At 44.9% G+C, this 13,909-nt stretch overlaps 2 protein-coding genes across 4 annotated transcripts; both read left to right on the top strand.

Moving 5' to 3' along the window:
- Nucleotides 1-1,927: 1,927 nt before the first annotated feature.
- Nucleotides 1,928-6,877, top strand: carf (calcium responsive transcription factor). 2 transcript variants are annotated; one of them, XM_067256790.1, is made up of 15 exons: nucleotides 1,928-2,628; nucleotides 2,734-2,910; nucleotides 3,066-3,180; nucleotides 3,284-3,416; nucleotides 3,499-3,580; nucleotides 3,726-3,915; nucleotides 3,997-4,108; nucleotides 4,223-4,366; nucleotides 4,467-4,751; nucleotides 4,869-5,016; nucleotides 5,141-5,210; nucleotides 5,295-5,401; nucleotides 5,536-5,713; nucleotides 6,077-6,223; nucleotides 6,375-6,877. In XM_067256790.1, the coding sequence occupies exons 1-15, from the start codon at nucleotides 2,500-2,502 to the stop codon at nucleotides 6,440-6,442; spliced, it is 2,085 nt and encodes a 694-aa protein (XP_067112891.1). In that variant the 5' UTR covers nucleotides 1,928-2,499; the 3' UTR covers nucleotides 6,443-6,877. The 2 variants fall into 2 exon arrangements, with proteins under 2 accessions (XP_067112891.1, XP_067112884.1); XM_067256783.1 differs by having other exon boundaries at nucleotides 5,527-5,713.
- A 276-nt stretch (nucleotides 6,878-7,153) lies between these two features.
- On the top strand, nucleotides 7,154-9,712 carry LOC136963601 (small ubiquitin-related modifier 1-like). 2 transcript variants are annotated; one of them, XM_067257765.1, is made up of 6 exons: nucleotides 7,154-7,276; nucleotides 7,835-7,915; nucleotides 8,051-8,128; nucleotides 8,757-8,828; nucleotides 8,928-9,023; nucleotides 9,246-9,712. In XM_067257765.1, exons 1-5 carry the CDS (start codon nucleotides 7,265-7,267, stop codon nucleotides 8,994-8,996), a joined length of 312 nt encoding a protein of 103 aa, XP_067113866.1. In that variant the 5' UTR covers nucleotides 7,154-7,264; the 3' UTR covers nucleotides 8,997-9,023; nucleotides 9,246-9,712. The 2 variants fall into 2 exon arrangements, with proteins under 2 accessions (XP_067113866.1, XP_067113859.1); XM_067257758.1 differs by lacking the exon at nucleotides 9,246-9,712 and having other exon boundaries at nucleotides 8,928-9,128.
- The last annotated feature ends 4,197 nt before the right edge of the window (nucleotides 9,713-13,909 follow it).

Genomic DNA, 13,909 nt, shown 5'->3' with positions numbered 1-13,909 from the left:
TACAAGACTGGAGAACTGAGATCACAAGACTGGCACATTCCATTAGAATCAAAGCCACCCCTGTGTTCTGGTTGTCCAGTCCATAAGCTCTCGGTGTCTGCTCAAACAGAAAGCCCCTTGGTCAAAATGAACTCCAAAATGCCACATTCTGACTTCAAGCCCGTCAGGGAATTGGACAACGCTAGTAAAATGAAATATATCAAGAAGTGCCCATCCACTATACAGAACGTGGGTCTGCTGAGTATTTCGATGTTTCCTGTTGTCTTGCACTCATTAAGACACTCAATACCTGAGGAATGAAGCTCCACCCAGTGGCAGAATACTGAATTATAGGGACTGAGCCGCTGTAGGGACCCCTATCCAATACATAACCACTATATAACTATCAGCTGCAACAGTTGTAGAGGAAGAGTGAGAGCGTGTGATGATTGTTAAGAATCTATTAACCATCTAGAGACAAACCCAAAGGCCAAAGTTATCCAGTGTGGCCCACTACTAGCCAGTCAGTCTAGGGATCAGGGATAGGACCTTATGCCTCAGTCAGGGATGGATGAGGCTGGGGGTGAAGGCGTAGCAGGGTTGGGAGGGTGAAAGGTGATTGAAACAGTGCAGTCATGCAAGCCAGCCCAGCAGACAGCCTTTCCCCCTTTGTGAGCGGCTTTTGTGAATGCAGGGCCAAAAATGTTCACACGGAGGACATTGAGGGGGTCTTGTCCAAACAGGGGCTTTTTCCCCACAGAGATCCCCCCCCCCCTTTCGATAACCCAGAGCTGTGTAGTGCAGACCAAGCAGCTATTACACAACTCGACAACCAGGGAAACAGACACTGGTCCTTCGCAGGACAGCTGGTACCAGGAAACACACCACAATTCATACAGTAGTAGATCACAACATTCCAAAAGTAAAATGTTTCCTCGATGTCTGTGTGTGTGTGTGTGTGGTCATATTGCAGACAGCAGACGGGAAGGAGGGGGGCATGGATGGTGTTGGGCCATAATTGGTTTTGGCCTGTATTCAGATCAGCAGGTGGTTTGGATATGCCAAAGCTCCAGGGTACTGTAAAGGGAGGAATTCATAGCCTGTCTTTTATGTCTCACTTATTGTTTCCCTCTCTCTCTCGCCCTAACACTCAAACACTTCCAGAGAAGACTCTGTAGCTGCTCTCACAGTAAAAGCCAGCAAGGATCAGGATGCGATTGAATTGGGGGCCTTGTGTCTGAGGTCTAATCTCTCTGTATGTGGATCAGGGACATCCCTCCCTCCCAGGCAACTCCCAGCTTGGGACCACAGGCCTCAGATTCCTCTCTCTAGCCTGTCCCCCTGCGAGCGTGCAGGCCTCATTGTTAAAGGCTCAGCTCCAACCCAGAACTGTTAGTTTAGACATGACAAAGGATCAGCTGGTACAACATAGCAGTACGCAAGCGCTCCTCCAGGTCCTGCCCATACACACCCAGTACAGTTTTCCTTATAGGAGTGCTGAGGCAGATTTTTGACTTTTGAAAGCAAGACAGAATGGTTTTCGTTAGAGTCATGGAACTCCGCTGATACCCTGTCTCAATAACCCCTTTTGTTCCTGCAGAAGATGTGGGCATGCTGGTTCCATGAAACGGGGAAATGGGAAAAACTAAGTATTGAACAGTCCAAAGTCCATACACAACAGGGATGCAACACCACTCTGTGGTGGAAAAGAGGACTGCATTATGTCTCTGCAGCCAACGCTGCTATGTACCCTCGCATTTCGTTGTTGGGACGGGAACGAGGCAAACTGGAACGGAGTCCGGGTGAAGACGAGGTTGAGTAGACTCGTTTTGAATTTCCAACCCTTGCTCTATAAATAGTCCCCCACAACCACTGAAAATCGTTCAGTCAGGCTACAAGGCAATAGACCAGTGTGAACTCTGCTTCATTTGACTGGATGCTAGCAAAACATTAGCCCGCTATATTACTTGATCGCTTATTAGCTTGCTAGCCCGCAAAGGCTAACAGCGACGTTTCAGTCCAACAATATGGCGTTACTTATACATTTTAGTACCAGGATGGTTGCTAGACTTTGTCTGGGTAGCAGGTTTGCATAAGTCTGCCCTAGTCGTCCAATTCAACAATTTTAAGCCTAACTAACTTTTCTAATCTATGTGCAAGATAGAGATACCTTAGTAAAGATAGGCTGTAGCAAGGAAACTAGACTGCTAGTCAAGCTAAAATAGCTAGAGTACATGGCCGCGCGAGTGTGCATTTGTGAATCCTTCCACAAATACATTTCCTAATGAGATTCTTATTACCGTAGATAAACTAACGTCTATCTGTACACACCAGCAACAATCTTCCTTCAACCAAATCCTTTGCATAACACACCAACCCCTTTTATGGACCTCATTCAAATCAGCATTAGATTAAACACTTATTGATTTATCATTAAAACACTGTAAACGTGGTGTAAACTAGCAATTTATTTTAAGTCAATATGTGGATGTGTCTTATGAAGAGCCTGGTCAAAGGAAGATGGACGAGCGTGAGAGGGCCGAGCAGGAGCTGGAGGCCATGGAAGAGACGCTTTCAGAGCCAGCGTTGACTGTTGGACAAGCATTTTCCATCAAGACAGACCAGGGACCTGACGGCAGTGCACCATTGGTAAAGATTGAGGTTTTCATAGAAATTCATAAGTCAGTCATTCACAACTGCTGAGGCCTTACATTCATCCATGATTCATACAACTTTGGATATATCTTATTCCAGGGGCCGAGTAAACTTACCATAGTGCAGACCAAGACTGAATCCTCAGAGCTGCTAGTCAACACCCAGGATCCAGTCAACTGTTTATCCATCCAGAACTCCTTTAAACCTGACCCAAACCAGGCCCAGGAGTTCCTTATTCTGGACCATAATGGACTGCCCCTGCATTGTGAACGCATGGTGAGACAGAAGGCCTTTGCTTCATTATAACGATTGCTAAAGACACGGTGTTGCTATGTATTGCTTGTTCTGCTGCACAGGCATAGCCCCTGTATGCAAAATGAATGGTGAGAAGGTTGCATAGTGGTTCTAAATTATTCTCTGTGTCTTATCAGGTCATTCTGACGGGTGAGTCCGAGAGCAGAGAGGTGTATGTAATTCCGTCCAATCAGCTCGGAGCTCAGGTCCTACTTCCTCGTGCTCAGCTAATGGACATGGTTGACTCCGCAGGTTGGTCTTGCTTACTGGCCTCTCTTTACTTGCCACTGATGCTTGCAATACATAGATAACCTCTTGCCCTTTATTGACATGGAAGTTGACTGGATCTGTTTAGGCTCTGCTGTGGATAAGGATAACCAGGATGGGATGCAGACCATAACTCTAACAGCTGTCCCAGATACCAGCAGTGGTCTGACCACTTCACCTCCAGCTACCAAGACATCCTCAGCCAAAGCATCTCCCAGCAGGTAAGCCCACAGACTAGCCACTTCTAACAGGCCTAGCTCTCTACCTGAGGTGTGTAAAACAATGTGATCGGTTGTCATGCAGGTCCCAGGACTGTTTCACCCCCCCTCTGAAGCCCCTCCCACCCAATGCACCCTCCTGGGCCCACAGGCTACACAACGGAGAGGTGAGTACAGCTCCAGCACTTGGTCTATCATAATCATTCCTCATAACCCCTGAAAGGAGGGGTAGAGAGTGATGGATCGTCCGTTGTGTTAATGCTGGTCTTGGAGCAGCGATGGCTGACTTTGTCCTGTCTGCTGTGCGAGCAGAAGATCGGGGACTCGTACCGGGGCTTCTGCGCCACAGAGTCGGAGCTGGAGACCATCCTCCTGCTTCACAAGCAGCACACCAGCTGCGTGTTCGGCACGCGCCAGTCGCCCTCGCCCGCCAAGCCCGCCACGCGCCTCATGTGGAAGTCTCAGTATGTGCCTTACGACGGCATTCCCTTTGTGAACGCAGGTAGGACGCACACCTTGATTTCCGAGCCGACTCTCGTGGAGTGTAAACAGTGAGCGAGCTAAGTCTCTTCTGTTTCCGCAGGCAGCAGAGCCATAGTGATGGAGTGCCAGTATGGCCCACGAAGGAAAGGCCTCCAGCCCAAGAAGACCAGTGAGCAGGTCAACATCGATTACAAAGCCACGTGTCCTGCCAGGTACACACACACACACTCACACAAACAGACACTCACGTCAACACACATTGTGAGTGGGAATCTCTGTGGGATGTCACGTCTGTGTGGGATGTTGATTGTGCTCCCGTGCTGTAGGATCTATATCAAGAAGGTGCGGAAGTTTCCAGAGTACCGGGTTCCCACCGACCCCAAGGTGGACAAGAAGGTGGTGCGTCAGGAGCAGGAAAAGGCTTTCTCCAGCCTGAGGAAGACGCTACGGGACGCAGGGGGGGTCCTTAGGTCATAGAAATATACTTTGACCACATGAGCACTGGCATCCATCTTTGTTACATTTGTGTTCCACCATACTGTCATGTTGATGTGTAACTACTTCTAACAGGTACTACATGCAGCTGCCCACACAGAAAGCTCACTTGTACCACGACATGGAGGCGCCCATCCCTCCCCCGCCGCCAGATCTCTTCCCAACTGTGGTGGAGGAGGTGAAGGTGGAGGCTGAGGAGGTCAAGGAGGAGGCTGAGGAAGAGGGGGAGGAGGAAGAGGGGGGTCTGACGGAGGACGGGGGCTCGGTGCCCTCCCGCCTCCACCCCCGCGTGGCAGAGAAGATCAGGGAGCTGGTGGCTCACGGCCACCATCAGGTCTACACCGTCCGCAAGCAGCTCAGGTGAAGACCCACCACTGTGCTCCTGTAGGACTTTGGATCCTATGATGTCATCCACAGAGTTTCCCCCTGGTACATCAGTTTCCATGGTGCTGACCCGTCTTATTAATGTGTTGCCAGGAAGTTTGTGGAGAGGGAGATGTTTAAATCTGAGGAGGTGCCAGAGAGACATAACCTGTGCTACTTCCCCACTGTCAACGACATCAAGAACCACATCCACGAGGCCCAAAAGACACTGCAGCTGTCTGGAGCCCTCACAGGCACACAGGTACAGGAGTAGGGAGAACTCTTTCTACGCCACAACGTAAGCCATTAGCAGGCCTAGCCTTTTTAGATGTTATGTTTTACTAATTACCTACTAAATGTATCCTGTTGTCTTTCTGGCCTGCCAGTGGGGAGGGTTATGTGGAGACCCCCTGACTGAGACTGTCACCTTGACCCTCACCCCTGCTACTGCCGAAGGTACCTCTCAACTCCAAATCGTGCTTCCCTGTCCTCGGTTAGCTCTTATCCCCATGTCTGACCTGTCTCTCCACCCACCTGTAGGCCTCACCAGGGGTGTGCTGGAGGGCAGTGATACTCTGTCTCCAGAAGCTGTCCAGCTCTTCAGCTCTCTTACCTCCTTGCAGCCCAAGATATTCGCCCAGCTGCAGGTCTGTTCCAGTCGTGCTCACTCACCAGACAGTGGGAACACGCCAGTCTCATGCTGTCAGTGTATGTGCTGTGTCCCTTTTGCAGCGTGTACAATCGATGACATATCTGTCCCTGCCCACTGCAGGGAATCCAGCTCCAGCCAGTCCCAGCCCTGTACTCCTATGAGGGAGCACTGTCCCAGTCACCCCCTATCACACCCAGCGCCACACTAACGACCACAGACCCCCTGGATCTGCCTGGCCCCTCTCCCCCTCAACCCCTGCTGGTCAGCCCCTCGCACTTCCTTCAGGCTGGTCCCTCACTGTGCGAAGGTATTCCCACGCTCCGACGTTATGCCATGAGTAAACTATTTCTATGAAAGGCGACAGCAGAAATAAACACATTGTAATCTGTAATGAAATAGTACATGTATTTCCTAGTAATGTTTTACTAATGAGAGTTTGTTTCCGTCTTGTGATCAATAAAGATGTGTTGGGAGTCAGATGGCTGAGCGGTGAGGGAGTCGGGCTAGTAATCTGAAGGTTGCCAGTTCGATTCCCGGCCGCGCCAAATGATGTTGTGTCCTTGGGCAAGGCACTTCACCCTACTTGCTTCGGGGGGAATGTCCCTGTACTTACTGTAAGTCGCTCTGGATAAGAGCGTCTGCTAAATGACTAAATGTAAATGTGTTCCAGGTCTGATCCTGGCTGACACGTCGGCTGTGCTGGGAATGGGTCCTGTGGTCAGCATTGGCGGAGGGTCCAACGAGGGGAAGTCACACCCAATCCTGCTGGAGGACAGGCAGATCATCCCAGTTCAAATAGTAGACCCTGCAACCGTGGGTGAGAAAACTGACTAAGACTAAGGAGGAAAGGAGGCTGTGTTCCCAAGGCCTATATTGTGGGTTAATGTTCTGTTGGAATTACTTGTTAAAATCTTAACCTTCTCCTTCCATCTGTCTCCTTGCTTCCTTCCTCCCTCTGTCTCCCTCAGATCTGACTAGCTTAGGGGATCAGGCAGAAGAGCAGAACACAGACATATCTATAAACACAGGAAACTGACCATTTATCCTGCTGGAGATCATCAGAATACATGCTACTAGTCTTCAGTAACCGACTCCTATCTGCTTGCACTGGAATGAGAAGAGGATCTCCCACTGGAGCCGAAACCTAAAATATGTTTAGGAGCCATACTAAGCTAGCCATGCAGAGCTGGTATCGGAACTCAACATTGCCGTCAGCTGCTAGAATTGTACAGGCCAAAGTGACAAGGCAAAGAAAGTAGTTTGGAGAATACTAATAAATGTGTTTATGGGCCTGCTTCAAACCTACACTAAATGAACAGAAAGATATTGGATATGTATTCTTGAATTATGTGATTTTACAGTGAAATCCAACTATACAAATCCAATTATGTAAATGATGAACAACATATCACTGGATATATGTCAGATACATTTTACTATTAAAAGCAGTGTTTAAATAGGTTCATATTGTTTTCAGGTGTGAACAGCTATTCACACCATGATCAGAATAAAATTATTTATTAATTGTCTTAATAGTAATTATTAACTGTCGCTTCAATTTCAAGTATTTCGCTAATACGTTATCCAAATCAGAGTAATTGAAAAAGGCATTTTCAATGTTTTTCAATGACTCAGATCCAAACCAGTTATTCGGCACCTTAATCGGGGAATATTACGATTTAACATGGCAACCCTAAAGGGTGGTCTCAGAGCCATACATTTTTTATATGGCTCTGTGTGGGTTCATTGGCTGAGCATTGCATGTAGGCTAGGTTTGGCCGAGAAAGAAACCAAGAATCTAGTTGACAATATTTGTAGGTAGCAAGCTAACACTTGGTTTGGAACAACAATACATACAATGTCAGATACCGTAAGTAAAAGTTAGCTATTGTCGAATGACATGACTGCTGCCGTTAGTTTTTCAGTTAGATACAATATCTACAATTTGTAGACTAGCTTGCGAACACCAAACTCTCGTCTGATACTGAAAGAGCTAGCTAGTTAACGCTCGCTAGCTAGATATCCATTTAGCACCAACCAGTCTACCGAGCTTTGTCTTAGTGCTAGCTAGCTGATAAAAACTTAAGCTTCCACTCTAACTACACTGGCAAAATGTCCTTGGATACGAATGCGCATAATTACGAAAACTAACTAGTTACAGTAGAAAGCTAGCCTAGCTACTTTGGGTACTAGCAAGACAATGTTAGCTACTGTAGAGTACCTAGCTATAGCTACAATATAATGCCTGCTGGCTAACCAGTGTGGCAGCCTAGCTATCTAGTAGATAGACTACATTGAGTACTAGCTAGCCGTATTTTTTAGATGGTTCTTCAGGCAAGCCAACAGTAGAGTAATTAAATATATGACTACATGTGGATGGTGTACTGTGTCGGTTGTGTATGGCTGATACCCGCAACTTTGTTTACAGGAATCCAAACCTTCACGGCAGGATGATGCAGAGGATAAGAAGGATGGGGGAGAGTACATCAGATTGAAAGTGATTGGACAGGTAAAAAGTATAGGCCTTGGGTAGGTGTTGGAGTCTGAGATCTGTCTACAGATAAAGTAGACTCCATAGCCTTTTGCTGACATGTTTCAGCAGATTTTTGTTCTTAACTTGGTACTGTATCTTTCCCAACATCAGGACAACAGTGAAATTCACTTCAAGGTGAAGATGACAACACATCTGAAGAAGTTAAAGGAATCATATAGCCAGAGACAGGTAGATACACAGGAATTGTTCTGGTTTGATGATAATGTATGGGGTATCAGTTAGGGATGGGGGGAAAAATCGATTCACATAGGAATTGCGATTTAGGCTTCCTGCGATTCAATACGATTTCAAAAATCGTAAGGTAACTTTGCAAGAACCCTCTGTGGCTCAGTGGGTAAGCATGTGTATCATCGAGTCTACTGAACCACAATGACCTGGGGTTAAATTTGACATTGAACTATCTAGTTGTAACAACCTGCAGAGTTGGGGTGTCAGAAAACCAGAAGAAAGCAGGGCTCCCCTGTTAGCTTACTGGGTTAGTACTGCAACAGCCTGGGTTCAAATCCAGCCTTCACCCTGTTCTGTATGTCTTCCTCCCTCTCCACTCTTTTCCTGTCACACTTTTGATTGTGGTCCATTTTCAATATCCTTGAAAAACTTCCAAACTTCTTTGTCATTCCCGTGGAAGGACACAACCTTTTTTTATTTTTGTGAATCGATTTTAAATCAAATCGTGACCCCAATAATCGATTCGAATCGTGAGGTGCCAAAAGATTCCCACCCCTAGTATCAGTCTCTTGCTGGCCTAGGTAGAGAAGTGTCTAATGAGAATGTCCCGTTTCTGCTGTGTCTACAGGGAGTCCACATGAGTAGCCTCCGGTTTCTCTTTGAGGGACAGAGAATTTCAGACAACCAAACTCCTAAAGAGGTAAAGTGGCTTTGCTCTGCATTGCAGAGAGAACTTGCTAAATGCAACAACAACAAAAAGTAACCTGTTGTAAACGTATACTCTCATCTCTCACACTAGCTGGGAATGGAGGATGAAGATGTGATTGAGGTCTACCAGGAACAGACAGGCGGGCACTGGACAGAATGATTCTTCTACCTGCTGTGTTCCACTTAAGTTAGTTTATTATGTAATATTTTATATTTGTATAATTACTGATTAATTTGACTGGTGTTCCCTCGAGATCTCAGCGATAATATCTGCCAAACGGAAAGGATGGAGGGAAGAAACATGTTGACCTGTTGTTACTCATCCAGATCCTTTAATGTCTCTCTGGGCTTCCAAATTGCACCAATCAATGTTCCTCAAAAGAGTTGTCTTTGATCCCTTGTCATGTAGCCTTCTGTGTCTTCCTGGCAGTGAAGCCCAGCTCAAAAGATGCTCTGCTAAGCTGGTTCCTCAATTACTTTACTGGTGTCATCAAGCTCAGGTTTTACTTTACAAGATGACAGGCAGTTTCCCATGTTTGTATTCAGTACCTTGTCAATTATGACAGCCATGCATGAATATCAGCAGCCACTTTTTTTTCTTTTTTTTTTTAACCATAGTGTCTACATGAAGTTTGTATCAGTTATCTCATCTTTGTGTCATGACTGTGGTCTTGACAATAGTCAATTGAAATTGTTGTAGTTATGGATAATTCTACATTATGTATAATGTTAACACAATTCAGGTTGTTGTATAGCGCTATAATTGTTCACATTTATATTTTCCAATGAAAACATGCATAAATGTTATCCCGCTTGTATATTTTGTATACATATTATTTCCTTTTTGGTTTGAATAAATATGCCATTTTATAACTTAATTCCAAAACACATCTCATGTTAGCTTACTTATTCAGAGAGAGAGGGGTGAGTGTGTATTACTTATACTCTAAATTACATTTACACTGTCCATCTGAACCTAGACCAACTTCCACATATACACCAGCTACCTAGACCTACCAGGTCTTATAAAGCAGTTATTGCTAAATTCCTTGTTTTATAACTTGGACTATAACTACATCAAACATGACAGTAATTATAAATGAATGCATGATCTTACAATATTGCAATCGCAAAATCGAGGTTAGCATTCTTGAACAAAGTAAGCTAATTATCAATGGCACATTTCTATTGGTTAGAAATACTGAAGTCAATCACATGCTCAGCCCTCCATTGTTCTCTGTATACTGTGAGTCACTTATCCGTCTACAGACGTGAATGTTCTGAAGGGTTTTATTATAGCTGAGACCACCACCATAAACCCATACAACTTGGTTTGGGATTGCAAGACCCCATTTGGTCCTCTTAACCCCTCTTCTAGAGGACAGGGACACCCGATCACACACTTATCTGTGGAAGTGTGGAGTCTTCCAAGTCAAGAAGAGTAAGGAACCAATATCAGGAGGCCGTCCAATAAGCCTGTAACTAGTGCATAGTGGGAGTTTCTTGTAGTGGCTTATATTCTCCCTTTCAGAAGAGCTGAAGTATCTAAAGAAGTTAGTCATGCTCGTGTTATGCTGTGGAGAAGTTGAGCCCAAAGATTTTGAAACTGCACCAGTCGTTTTTAATAAAGCTGATTAAAACCCCACACATTTACATCTCCTTTCACAGGATACCTAGTATGTTTTAGCAAGGCACATGTAACACTTTATTTACAATAAAATACAATATTCTTCACTAGCAATGCTATCTAGTCTTCAAAATGTAAAAGTGGTAGAAGTGTGTGATTTCACATTTAGAAAAGCTGTAATGTAAGTGCATCTGTAGGAAATTAAAAGCCTATAAGAGGCCCTAAAACCCACATAGTATGTATCTTACAGGGATACAAACCACTTCCTCTGCAACTTATGCAATCTAATTGGTGGAGTCTGCCTGGGTGGTGGAGGGGTCTGAGATGGGGTCTGAAAGGCCCAGGAGGTGCAGGAGGGTGAAGTAGGAGTAGACCCAGGGTCTGGAGATGTCCTGCGTCTGGCCCAGAGCCTCTGCTTCCACCAGGAGACCCCGTCTGAAGCGAAGCTGCTGTTCCAGAGCTGCCTGCTGCCTGCAGGACAGAAGACCAGGGGAGGAGGGGGAGAGGGGTGGCTGGATGACATATGTGACAACACCATGCAGTGCATTCAAATACAACATCTTAACACAGCGAATTAACTGTTATTACGATGGTTGCTTCTTTACAGTACCTGGCCAGGAGCTCGGCTTGAAGTTTAGCCTGCTCCCTTGCCCAGAGGGCAGCTTCATGTTCTCTTTTCCTTCTCTCCTCCTCCACTCTTCTTCTCTCTTCCTCTTCCTCCTTTTGTCTGCGCAGGTACTCAATTTTCTCACCCTCCTCCATCTCCAGCAGCATCTTTCTCTCGTCTTCTCTCTTCCTCTCCTTTTCCAGTCTCTGCAGCTCCATTTCAGCTAATCAAAAAGGCGACTCATGTCATTAGCAATAATAAATATCATGAATGTCATCCCGCTTGTATATTTTGTGTACATATTATTTCCTTTTAGGTTTGAATAAATATGCCATTTTATAACTTTATTCCAAAAACACATCTCATGTTAGCTTACTTATTCAGAGAGAGGGGTGAGTGTGTATTACTTATACTATAAATTACATTTACACTGTCCATCTGGACCTAGACCAACTTCCACATATACACCAGCTCTACACAAGTGTAGGTCTAGGTAGACCAGGTCTTTAAAAGATAAATAAAATAAAGCAGTTATTGCTAAATTCCTTGTTTTATAACTTGGACTATAACTACATGCAACATGACAGTAATTATAATTGAATGCATGGTCTCACAATATTGCAATTCAAAATCGAAAGCAAATTATCAATGGCACATTTCTATTGGTTAGAAATACTGAAGTCAATCACATGCTCAGCCCTCCATTGTTCTCTGTATAGTGCTAGTCACTTATCTGTCTATAGACGTGAATGTTATGAAGGGTTTTCTGATAGCTGAAACCATCACCATAAACCCATACAACTTAGTTTGGGATTGCAATGGTCTCACAATATTGCAATTGCAAATTTGAGGTAACATTCTTTAACAATGTAAGCAAATTATCAATGGCACATTTCTATGAGTTAGAAATCACTGAAGTCAAGTGTGTTTAGGATGAAATGACCAAAGGGGTTAGCATGTGTGTTTTGGATGAAATGACCAAAGGGGTTAGCATGTGTGTTTTGGATGAAATGAATAAAAGGATTAGCATGTGTGTTTTGGGGTAAATGACCAAAGGGGTTAGTGTGCGGGTTTTGGGGTAAATGACCAAAGGGGTTAGTATGTGTGTTTTGGGGTAAATGACCAAAGGGATTAGTGTGCGGATTTTGGGGTAAATGACCAAAGGAGCTAACATGTGTGTTTTGGGGGAAATGACTAAAGGTGTTTGCAGAACTAATAAATCCTGTAAAGAATGTAAGGAGTTAAAATAAAAAGGTATTATGTTGTTATTACACAGTTTTTATGTTATTGCACTGTTGTTACACTAATGTTGTTATTACACAGTTTTGGGGGAAATGACCAAAGGGGTTAGCATGTGTGTTTTAGATGAAATGACCAAAGGGGTTAGCATGTGTGTTTTGGATGAAATGACCAAAGGCGTTAGCATGTGTGTTTTGGATGAAATGACCAAAGGGGTTAGCATGTGTGTTTTGGATGAAATGACCAAAGGGGTTAGCATGTGTGTTTTGGGGTAAATGACCAAAGGGGTTAGCATGTGTGTTTTGGGGGAAATGACTAAAGGTGTTTGTAGGCCTAATAACTCCTGTAAATAATGTAAGGAGTGAAAATAAAAATGTATTATGTTGTTATTACACTGTTTTTATGTTATTGCACTGTTGTTACACTAATGTTGTTATTACACAGTTTTGGGGGAAATGACCAAAGGGTTAGCATGTGTGTTTTAGATTAAATGACCAAAGGGGTTAGCATGTGTGTTTTAGATGAAATGACCAAAGGGGTTAGCATGTGTGTTTTGGATGAAATGACCAAAGGGGTTAGCATGTGTGTTTTAGATGAAATTACCAAAGGGTTTAGCATGTGTGTTTTGGATGAAATGACCAAAGGGGTTAGCATGTGTGTTTTGGATGAAATGACCAAAGGGGTTAGCATGTGTGTTTTGGATGAAATGACCAAAGGGGTTAGCATGTGTGTTTTAGGGTAAATGACCAAAGGGTTAACATGTGTGTTTTAGGGTAAATTACCAAAGGGTTACCATGTGTGTTTTAGGGTAAATGACCAAAGGGGTTAGCATTTTTGTTTTGGATGAAATGACCAAAGGGGTTAGTATGTGTGTCTTGGGGAAAATGGCCAAAGGGGTTAGCATGTGTGTTCTAGGGTAAATGAGTGAATATCATGAATTTGGCTCTTTGTGTGTGTGTGTATCTTCGTGTGTGTGTGTTTCTACGTGTGTGTGTGTCTCTTCATGTGTGTGTGTATCTACGTGTGTGTTTCTACGTGTGTGTGTCTCTTCATGTGTGTGCTCCTCACCCGCCCTGCGCTCCTCCTCCTCCTGTCTCATCCTCTGAAGACGCTCCAGCTGTCGCTTCTTCTCCTCCTTTCTCCTCCTGTCCCTCTCAGCCTCCTCTTGCTCCCGTCTCATTCGCTCCATCTCCTTCTCTGCGCGTCGTTTTCCCTCCTCCTCTTCCTCAAGTCTTTTCAGTCTGTTGGGAAAGTTACAATAACTAATTAGATTTGCACAGGTGTTGGGACATCCACTCTTTTCAAGACACCACACTTTTCACCAATTCTATGCTATAAGGATTGAAATCTAGGCGAGTGGACGAGTGCAGAGGCGAGGGAGACAGTAGGGATGCGTCCGTACCTGAGCTCCTCAGCTCTCTGTCTCTTCTCCTCATCCAGCTCCATCTTCATCTTCTCCTCCCTGTCCTCTCTCCCCTGTTGCCTCCTCCTCTCTTCCTCCCTCTCTCTCCTCTTCCTCTCCACCTCTTGCCTTCGTCGCTCTGCCTTCTCAGCTAACACTGCCCTCTGCTGTTCCTTGCGGGCAGCAGCAACGTCCTCC

The sequence above is a fragment of the Osmerus mordax genome, chromosome 2 (assembly GCF_038355195.1).
Source record: "Osmerus mordax isolate fOsmMor3 chromosome 2, fOsmMor3.pri, whole genome shotgun sequence".
NCBI classification, from domain to species: domain Eukaryota; kingdom Metazoa; phylum Chordata; class Actinopteri; order Osmeriformes; family Osmeridae; genus Osmerus; species Osmerus mordax.
The sequence above is the reverse complement of the archived record's forward strand: the minus strand, read 5'-3'. Positions and strand labels throughout refer to the sequence as shown.